General features: G+C 30.4%; 2 protein-coding genes across 2 annotated transcripts; both read left to right on the top strand.

Moving 5' to 3' along the window:
- Window positions 1-4,987: 4,987 nt before the first annotated feature.
- On the top strand, window positions 4,988-5,899 carry LOC125843714 (kiwellin-like). Its single transcript, XM_049522894.1, has one exon. It carries the CDS (start codon window positions 5,031-5,033, stop codon window positions 5,577-5,579), a length of 549 nt encoding a protein of 182 aa, XP_049378851.1. The 5' UTR covers window positions 4,988-5,030; the 3' UTR covers window positions 5,580-5,899.
- Window positions 5,900-8,726: 2,827 nt separating this feature from the next.
- LOC125843709 (kiwellin-like) lies at window positions 8,727-9,657 on the top strand. The gene has a single exon (XM_049522891.1). It carries the CDS (start codon window positions 8,855-8,857, stop codon window positions 9,491-9,493), a length of 639 nt encoding a protein of 212 aa, XP_049378848.1. The 5' UTR covers window positions 8,727-8,854; the 3' UTR covers window positions 9,494-9,657.
- Window positions 9,658-11,302: the final 1,645 nt, after the last annotated feature.

Here is an 11,302-nt window from a genome sequence, read left to right as displayed (position 1 = left end):
TCGTAAATATTGAAATGAACGTTGAAAAAATGGTGTGAGTATACATGAAGATTCCTCAACTCATTGCCGAGGTCCTCATAAGGTTTTCTGAGGAAAAAAATTTGTGGTGCTCTGGACGCCAGATCCATGGGATAATATACACGAAAAATAGGGAAATTTGAGCAATTCTTAAAAAAGGGCTTGTAAATGAGGAAATGGGCGTTAAAAAAATGGCATGCGTATACGTGAAGGTTCCCCAACTCATTACGGAGATCCTCATAAAGTTCTTAGAGAAAAAAAATTGGGTGCTCCGGGCGCCAGATCCACGGGCTAATACACACTAAAAATCAGAAAATTTGGGCGATTCTTTAAAAGGGCTTGGAAATGTGGAAATGGGTATTAAAAAATGGTGTGGGTATATGTGAAGGCTCCACAACTTATTACAGAGTTCCTCATAAAGTTTTTTGAGAAAAAAAAATTGGGTGCTTCGGGCGCCAGATCAATTGGCTAATACACACTAAAAATTGGGAAATTTTGGCGATTCTTAAAAAATGGCTTGTAAATGTGGAAATGGACATTTAAAAAATGGTGTGAGTATACGTGAAGGCTCCCCAACTCATTACAGAGGTCTTCATAAAGTTTTTTAAGAAAAGAATTTTGGTTCTCTTGGCGCCAAATCCATGGGCTAATACACACTAAAAATCGGGGAATTTAGGCGATTCTTAAAAATGGCTTGTTAATTAGGAAAGAACGTTAAAAAATGGTGTGAGTATACGTGAAGGTTCCCAACTCATTACGGAGGTACTTATAAAGTTTTTTGAAAAAACAATTTTGGGTGCTCCGGGTGCTTGATCCATGGGCTAATACACACAAAAGATTTGGAAATTTGGGCGATTCTTAAAAAAGGGCTTGTAAATGCGGTAATGAGCGTTATAAAAATGGTGTGAATATACGAGAAGTTTCCCCAACTCATTACAGAGATCCTCATGAATTTTATTGAGAAAAAAATTTGGGTTCTCAGGGCGCTAGATCCATGGGCTAATACACACGAAAAATCAGGAAATTTGGGTGATTCTTCAGAAAGGGCTTGTAAATGCGGAAATGGGTGTTAATATGGTTTGAGTATACCTGGAGGTTCTCCAAATCATTACGGAGGTCTTCATAAAGTTTTTTGAGAAAAAAAATTTAGGTGCTCTGGGTGCCAGATCCATGTGCTTATACACACGAAAAATTGAGAAATTTGGGTCATTCTTAAAAAAGAGCTTGTAAATGCGGAAATGGGCGTTAAAAAATTAGTGTTAGTATACGTGAAGGTTCTCTAACTCATTACGGAGGTCCTCATAAAGTTTTTTGAGAAAAAAATTTGGGTGATGTGGGTGTCAAATCCGTGTGCTAATACACACGAAAAATCGAGAAATTTGGGTGATTTTTAAAAAAGGGCTTGTAAATGCAGAAATTGGCGTTAATAAAATGGTGTGAGTATACGACTATACGTGAAGGTTCCCAACTCATTACAGAGGTCCTCATAAAATGTTTTGAGAAAAAATATTAGGTTCTCCGGGCGCTAGATCGGCGAATTTTGGCGATTCTTAAAAAAGGGCTTGCAAATGCGGAAATGAGTGTGAAAAAAATGGTGTGAGTATACGTGAGCGATTCTTCAAAAAAGGCTCCAGTAGTCATATCACCAAAATATTCATGGGCTAACATACACGAAAAATTGAGAAAATTATCTAATTCCTGTAAAGGTTTTGTGAAAAATCATCATATCACCAAAATATTCATGGCTAACACAAATGAAAAACTGAGGAAATCGTTTAATTCCTGTAAAATAGCTCCCAAATGCCGAAAATATGTGCAAAATATGGTGAGGCTTCATGTACTGCTCCTCCAACTTCATTTTTCACTGATAAATTTTAACCTTTTTTTCAAGTAATTAAAATGCATGTTCAAACACAACTTCAAATCTCAAAAATCATAAATTTTAACAACTTAAAATTTCAAATTTAATTCAACGTCAAAATCTATGATCAAATGAGAATAAAAACTTGTTGACACTAACTATTTTTGTAATTACATGAAATTCAGCCATAGGGCCTATAGTTATTTGGGAGTCCCGTATGGGAGGATTATCACTCAATGGAGCAAAGGTAGGAACCTAGAATACCATATTGATAACTCTCAATATCTCTTATCGTCGACATAGTTAAGACAATTTGATGTTGATTCATCACATCTTTTAGGGTTGAAGAAAGTCCAACGGGTTAGGGTTGAAGAAGGTCCAAATGTTCCGTTGTTCGCAGGTTCAAGTGATAATTATAGGTTCACACTTGTCAATGAGCTCAAAATTTAGAGTTTGTGGGTTCTAATTTATAGTCATTATAGTTATGGGGTTCCCAATTAAATATTTATACATGTGTAATAAAGTTTCTTGTACAAATACGTGATCTAAACAAAAGTAACTAAATTCATCCCAATTATAAATATCTCAGCAATTATTGAAGTAGTTGCAACAACTTCAATTTTATATTCCAGCAATTTTTTAATGCAATGCATAACAAAATCCAGAATTTGATGAAATAACAATAAAGGTATGGGTGAATGTATCAAATTTGTCTGGATCAGCTAGGATACTTAATTTTTAGATGTTCTATGATAGTGATATCTTATTATATAGTTCCAAATATTTAAGTATGTACTTAATAATTAACACGTTTTTCAAAGCAAACCATGAAAATTGACAGTTGATTGAGCACATAGATAACATATAAATACAACCCTCCGTAACTCACGTTGATGCGATCCAAATTTAATTTTGTATATAATGAAGATAACAGATATCGAGTGAGAAATTAAAAAAATACAATCATGTAGTTGTCCAACGAGTAATAACGCATTAACTCATAAAACAAGTAACAAACTATTTATTTTATATTTTAAATTCTAATATTTTTAATAAACTTATATGGTTAATTTATATAGTTTCAAGAAAATCTTTTTTAAAAAAATCAAAAAATTATTTCTTTAAAGGCAAAAGTAGAGCCTTGAGGAAAATTTGAGAAAAATAAAATAAATCTTCTTTAACTCGGAAAAATAAAATGGAACATTTTTTAAAACTACCTAATTTTGTTTTAATAGACTTTCCCAAAATTATCTAAATAGTTTTTTGTCTTCTTAATTTTGAGAAAAAAGTTGGATAAAGAAAGTTTTCCATTTATTGAGTTTTATGCAATGCATTTGATTAATTAACTTGTTTGTCCATTAATTCGAGATATATACGTAATATAGTGGCACAATCAAAAAAATTAATAACAAAATTCAATCCTTTGATCTAAAGTAAGTCGAGAGGATTCAAAGTATATATACAAATAAATAAAATAAAAATTTAGTGTAATATGATTTTTCAACGCAAAGAATTCAATTAAACCCCTTTCATTAATTGTGGCTCCACTATTTGTACGTAAGAATGCATGCAAGTCCATTCATTGAACATGTAGCCATGTGCAGTCACTGTTAGTTACGTATTCGATAAAATTCAATAACCAAAAACCTCAAATTAATTTCATATTTATGTTAGAAAAGAAATTTAACATGTATAAATAATTTATTTAAAATTCAATAAACTAAAAAATTTAAAGGAAAATGGTGTGGCGTATTTTTTTTTAATTAAAACGCAATGGTGTGGCGTATGACCTAACTCAACCCTGTAATTATATTTAGATATATGTGAATACACTTATTATCCGCACGGATAAAGATAGACATAGATATTGCATATGCGTGGTTGATACTATATATTATGCTACGAAGATATTACAAAATATTTAACTAGTACTCTCTCCGTACAATAATATTTATCCACTATTGACTTTACGCACTTCTTAAGAAACTCCTACCTTCGTCCACTTTTAATTGTCACATTTTCCTTTTTTAAAGTCAAACTATAAAAACTTTGACTAACATTTTATGATGTATTTTTTTCTCATATTGATATGCAAAAAAATGCAATTTATAGTACTTTTTGTATAGTTTTTGAATATTTAATTTTTATTTTTTTTAATATTGAATTAATATAATCTAATTTAACTTTGAAAATTAGTCAAATTAACTTTCGAAAAACGCAGCATGACAAATAAAAGTGGACGGAGGGAGTATAATAGAAGGGTAATTTTACTATATCACCCTTTATTATATAATAAATACGTGCGTTGTCTTGAAAGATGTAATAGGGAAATGACTATAATTAATGATAAGGGTAAATTAGGAACTAGTGTAAAATTATCCATTGATTTCATTAAGTTGACAAGTATTGTTGGACATCCCAATATAGTATAGTAGACAACTATTGTTGGACAAAGGGAGTATGATCGAATATAATGATATACTCGATCTGCTCTAGAGATATTGTATATGTACAGATACATTATTATGTGCAAGGATACAATATATTTCACTTTTATTATGCGAGCGAATACAATGTATTTCGCTATGTTTTAAAACCAAAATATATACTCCCTCTGTTCCAATTTATGTGACTTAATTTTCTTTTTAGTCAGTCCCAAAAAGAATGACACATTTCTATATTAAGTAACAATTTAACTATAAAATATCTATTTTACCCTTAATGAAATGATTTACAGCCACACAAATTTCTATCATTCATTTTGAACCACAAGTTTTAAAATTCTTCATATCTTTCTTAAACTCCGTGCCAAGTCAAACTACCTAACATAAATGGGACGGAGGGAGTAAGTCTATGTGTCGTTATTAAGCAAAATCCAAGTGCAAATAACACTATTTAGAAAAAAATTTCCTAAAATATAATAATTCATAAAATAAAATTTTTGACTCCGACCGAATAAAGCCTATGTTTTGGCAAAATGAAAATTGTACACCACTAGCCGAAAATCACGACTAAAAAATAAATCAAGTAAATGTGGCCTACTTCTTAATTATTTTATTAATTTATTGCCTATATATATATCTGCCTATTTGCAATATCTTTATTACTCATATAACCACATTCTCGATCAATACTTACAAAAATAGACACTATGACAAAACTAGCCTTAATTCTTTCTCTTTGCATCATTTTCACAACTTTCATCTCTTCCTCTAATGCCATTTCCTCTTGCAATGGCCCGTGCAAATCGTTAAACGATTGCGATGGGCAATTAATATGCATTAGAGGAAAATGCAACGATGACCCTGACGTTGGAACCAATATTTGTGGAGGAGGAGGAGGAGGAAGTTCTCCTTCTCCTCCGTCTACTGGTTCAACGCCAGGTATGCTAACTCTTAACGACTTTAGTGAAGGTGGAGACGGGGGTGGTCCATCAGAATGTGACGAGAAATATCATGATAACAACGAAAGAGTAGTCGCGTTGACTACTAGATGGTACGATAATGGTTCAAGGTGTGGAAAAATGATACGTATTCGGGCCGATAAAAATGGCAAGAGTGTAATGGCTAAGGTTGTGGATGAATGTGACATAAAAGATGGTTGTAAAAATAATGTAGTGGATGGTTCAATTGCTGTGTGGAGAGCTTTGGGATTGAATACTGATGAGGGAAGAGTTCCTATTACTTGGTCCATGGCCTAGGAGATATATCACTACCAAAAAGTCCGATAAATTCTGTAGCTAATCAGCAGAATTCATCGTTGATCCTATTTAGAGATCGATACTTAATAAAAAGAGAAATTGTTACCACTTGGTCCATATGGCCTAGGAGATAATATTATTATTACTCCTATATATGTGGCTTAAGTTTACTTTAATTTATTATGTGTGTTTTGTTGTAATAGAGTAAAGTTTGAATAATTGTGTCATCTTATTATTATATAAAATATGTGATAAGATGGACATTACTAGTGTACCTCAAGAATTTGTTATGAAATATTTCTAGTTAATATGTATGGGTTGATTCAAAGTATGAGGGTCGAATTAACTAATGTGTGGTGTAAATTCAGATATAGAATCTCAATCTTTCTGAAATAAAATTTATATATTCATATAGTATTTGAAAAATTATAGTCAAACAAAATATTTTTTGTCCAATAATAATAACTAAAACAAGCAAATTGAAACGAATTGAATACCATGCGTAATTTCCAATAAGCAAAGCAATTTATATATCCATCCCAATTTCTAAATATAGTTGAATTGTGCGTAACTATCTCATCTAAATTATTGAATACCACATTTTTTTACTTAATCTCATATTATTGATATATTCATATCTAGATATATACTAGTTTTAGTGTTAAAAATTTATCTGTATCGAATGTTTTTAAATAAATTAGATCAAATGCCTAACAATATGTGACCTCATAACAAATCAGATAAAAATGTTTGAAATCAAACTATGAAAATTGACAATTGAATTTACACAAGACTATTCTAGAATGTGGACTATCATTTTATTTTTTTTAATTAGAAGAACTAATTAACATAAATAGTCTTTCATCAAAATATTTTTGAAAGATTTATAACTAAGTATAGGGTCATGGGTAAGTGTTGCTCATCGGTGATACTTGTAACTTAATAATCCATCACAAATATCTTGTGACAAATGAGTATTTTTGTTTGATTAGTTTTATAATAAAATCATCGACAAATGCGTGATAATTAGCCGTCATATTCCATCACAAATCTCGCTATTATAATTTATTAATTTTGATAGACCCCTAAAATGCTCGATACGTTAAGATGAGAAAATCGATCCTCCTTGGTCCCGGACTTGTCTTTTTCTCTTTTTGTTTTTCTTTTCGAGGAAAAAATCTATAAATATATTTATCCTTTAATTGAGTCAATAATGAATAAATGAATTAGAGTACTAATTAGCAGCCACTACCTAGGGAAAGAGTAATAGGGAAAAAACTACTATTTTTTAAAAACTTTTTCAAGGATTGGGAAGAAAAATATTCCTAAAGAATTAATTAATCGATTATAAAAAAGTTATTAGTACTAATTGCTTTGCTCTCTATACTTATGGTATAATGATGAGCTCGTAGCCATTAGCTTTTTATGGTTGATTTTTTGGTCAATGAACTCTTTTTCTATTTCTTATTAAAAATCGATTAAATTTAAATCCGTGCATTACATACTTTATTTCTAATAAATAACGCTTTCAACAAAAAAAAGTTCATTTCCAAAAAAATTAAACTCGACCCCTCTAATTAGGGGTGTACAAAACCGAACCAAACCACAAACCGAGAAAAAAAAACCGACTAGTGGTTGGTTTGACTTGATTTGGTATTGAAAAAAAAAACCCCAACTATATTTGGGTTGTATTGGTTTTAACTAAAAAAAAATAACCCGAGACCAAACCAACCCGACATTATATATATAATTTTAAAATTTTATTTTATACATAAAAATATATACTTTGATATAATTTTTAAATATTTCTTATACTTTTTCATAGTTTTTATCTTTTAATATATTATTTCAAGTTTGAAACTTAGAATTCTGAATGGTTCTATAAAGATTATAGTCCACAAATGTTGTTAATTATAATAAAATTTAAATCAAAATCAAAATAATACTAATGCAAAAAGAAAATCAATTCAACAATAAGAATGACAATAATATTGAATATTTGTTCTTTGGTTTTACATTGGTTTAGACAATTCAAATACATAATCATTTTCATTATGACTTGTTAATTTGCAATATTTGTTTTTACGCGATTTCATTATTATTATTTTTTTGTTGGATATTTTAGTGTCATTACTCATATCATATTTTGTGTTATTCTCTTAAGAAACACCTTAGATAGTTGTATTTTGGTAGGACTAAAGAAATANNTTTTACATTGGTTTAGACAATTCAAATACATAATCTAATTTTCACTTCCTTTAATATTTAGTCATGTAACTAATATTTATTAAACTTATTTTAGCATGATTTAGTACTTTTAAATTATGATCATTTTCATTATGACTTGTTAATTTGCAATATTTGTTTTTACGCGATTTCATTATTATTATTTTTTTGTTGGATATTTTAGTGTCATTACTCATATCATATTTTGTGTTATTTTCTTAAGAAACATCTTAGATAGTTCTATTTTGGTAGGACTAAAAAAATATTTGAAATACAAGTAAATTATATGTTTGTATAAATACTTTACTGAAAAAATCTGAAAATCCGAAAAACCCGAAGAAATCCGAAAAAACCCGCGGTTGAAAAACCCGAGTTTTATTGATTTGGTTTGGTTTATAGATTTAAAAATCCGACACAAATAATTTGATTTGATATTTAAAAAATTCAAACCAATCCGGTCATATGCACACCTACCTCTAATTAAAGGTGAAGAAATTTCGAACGATTCTACCACGACCCTGTATTAATTATTCGATCAACTTGCTAGTCCATCTATTAATCTTAATGTCAGAAGCCGTGCATATGGGCAAGTCTTTGCATTGAATAGCCAGAAAAGTCTTATGTTGATTATTCGAGTTAGCTTGCACACTTTTTTAAAAATTTTAAGGGATATCGATCACTTTTCAGCAACCATACATATTAGATAACTTTTTCCATTAAGATTAAAACAGATGAAAAGAAATTATTTCATAGTGCTTAATTTACTTCATTTACAAATTTTTTACGTGAAATTTGAATTAAACTATTATTCATTATTTAACCTTTCTCAAATTAGTTCATTTCAACTCAAGTAATTAAATTTTGTTTTAACATATTCAAATTCAGATCAATCCGTACATTTGACAAGTGCACAACTCTACTAGCCGAAAATTACGACTCATCACAATATCATTTTTCCCTATATATATTCATCCATTTAGACACTTTTCTTCACCCATCAACACTTTCTTACACATATAACCTTTTCAATTATTACAAAAGTAGCCACAATGTCCACTCTAGCCTTTCTTTCACTAATTTTCACCATTTTCATCTCTACTTCTAACGCCATTTCTCAATGTAACGGCCCTTGTAAAACTTGGGACGATTGTGACGGTCAATTAATTTGCATAAACGGAAAATGTAACGATGATCCTAACGTTGGTACCAAAATTTGCAAAAGTAACCCTCCTTCCGTCCCATCTCCAACTCCAACCAATACATGCCGTCCGTCTGGCACACTCAATTGCAACGGTGTACACCCAATATACCGTTGCTCGCCACCTGTCACCTCCTCAACGCCTGCTCAACTTACCCTCAACGATTTCAGTGAAGGCGGAGATGGTGGTGGTCCATCATCATGTGATGGGAAATATCATAACAATAATGAAAGAGTAGTAGCATTATCCACCGGATGGTTCGCGGGACGTTCAAGGTGTGGTAAAATGATACTAATTCGCTCTAATAATGGAAAGACCGTAACGGCTAAAGTGGTGGATGAGTGTGATTCTACTATGGGTTGTGATGCGGAACATGCTTTTCAAAGTCCATGCAAAAATAACATAGTGGATGGTTCTATTGCTGTGTGGAAAGCTTTAGGGTTAAATACAGATTTAGGTATTGTTCCTGTCACTTGGTCCATGGTTTAGGCCAACGTGGAGCGATCGTTACAGTTATGGAATCGATAGAATTCAGTAACTTTATATGTCTCGAATTATATAATTCTTGAATAAGCGTGTCATCTTACATGTAATAAGATGTACATTAGAGTTTCTTAAAAATAATCAACAACGACATAATTTCTTACTAATAATGTTCTTCTTTCATCTCAATTTATTTTGTGATGTTTGACTCTCTTTTTTTTTAATATCATGGCATCACCCCCTTTGAATTTGCGAAACTACTTCCTCCGGTTGATAACCTAAGGAAGTCAACATATCCGCAACATGATTTGTTCCCGTTAGATAGTGCTTGATGAAAAGACTCTTGTCTTCGACCATCTATTTAATCTCTTTACTTTATTTCATTTTGTTTGACTAGTCGCTGAGTTTATAAAAGAAATAAATTCACTTGAAATTTGTGGACTTAAACAAAACATAGATATTTTAATGGTTATAGATAATCTTATTAAGAATAAAGTGAAAAGTTTAAAATTATATTAGTATTAAATATGAAAATGAGACATTTGGAAGGGGGGAGGGAGGGGGAACAAATTTATAAAAAGGAAAATATAATGTCATATAAATTAGAAGGTTGATATAGGGGATTGAATGAATTATGTTAATCACATAATTGTAATTCTTTTTCGTACTAATTAATTATGAGTATAGGTGATATAGAAGCTTTGAATACTTTCAAGTTAGGGAGGAGTAAGTCACTTTTTGTACTTTTGAGTTAAAGATAAATAAAATGCAGAAAGTTTGCTTGAAAAAAATAATATAGGTGATGTAGCTCCGATTTTAACATTTCGCTACTTTAAAAAATCTTACACTCAGATACATGTGTGTAATTGACAAATACTAATTTATAAAAGTTTACAAAATCGAATTTTAGAGCAATATGAACTTTATCTTAGATACATGAATGAGATGTAAANTATCCGCAACATGATTTGTTCCCGTTAAATAGTGCTTGATGAAAAGACTCTTGTCTTCGACCATCTATTTAATCTCTTTACTTTATTTCATTTTGTTTGACTAATCGCTGAGGTTATAAAAGAAATAAATTCACTTGAAATTTGTGGACTTAAACAAAGCATAGATATTTTAATGGTGATAGATAATCTTATTAAGAATAAAGTGAAAAGTTTAAAATTATATTAGTATTAAATATGAAAATGAGACATTTGGAGGGGGGGAGGGAGGGGGAACAAATTTATAAAAAGGAAAATATAATATGTCATATAAATTAGAAGGGTGATACAGGGGATTGAATGAATTATGTTAATCACATAATTGTAATTCTTTTTTGTACTAATTAATTATGAGTATAGGTGATATAGAAGCTTTGAATACTTTCAAGTTAGGGAGGAGTAAGTCACTTTTTGTACTTTTGAGTTAAGATAAATAAAATGCAGAAAGTTTGCTTGAAAAAAATAATATAGGTGATGTAGCTCTGATTTTAACATTTCACTACTTTAAAAAACCTTACACTCAGATACATGTGTGTAATTCACAAATACTAATTTATAAAAGTTTACAAAATCGAACTTTAGAGCAATATGAACTCTATCTTAGATACATAAATGAGATGTAAATCAAGATATATACATTATAATAATGAATTTTTTTTACCTCTTTGTATACTTCTGAATATCAAGATTTAGTTTTAAATTTGAGATAAGCAAACATGTAATGAGAGGATTAAGGAAGAGAGGGAGATAGTGGAGGTGTTTGAAGATCGTGGGGGTGGGGGTAAGAGATAGAGATGGATTGGGGGAGGGAAAGACATAGGTGAGA

This window comes from Solanum stenotomum, chromosome 11 (assembly GCF_019186545.1).
Source record: "Solanum stenotomum isolate F172 chromosome 11, ASM1918654v1, whole genome shotgun sequence".
NCBI classification, from domain to species: domain Eukaryota; kingdom Viridiplantae; phylum Streptophyta; class Magnoliopsida; order Solanales; family Solanaceae; genus Solanum; species Solanum stenotomum.
Note: the sequence above shows the minus strand (reverse complement) of the source record. Positions and strands in the feature narration are given on the sequence as shown.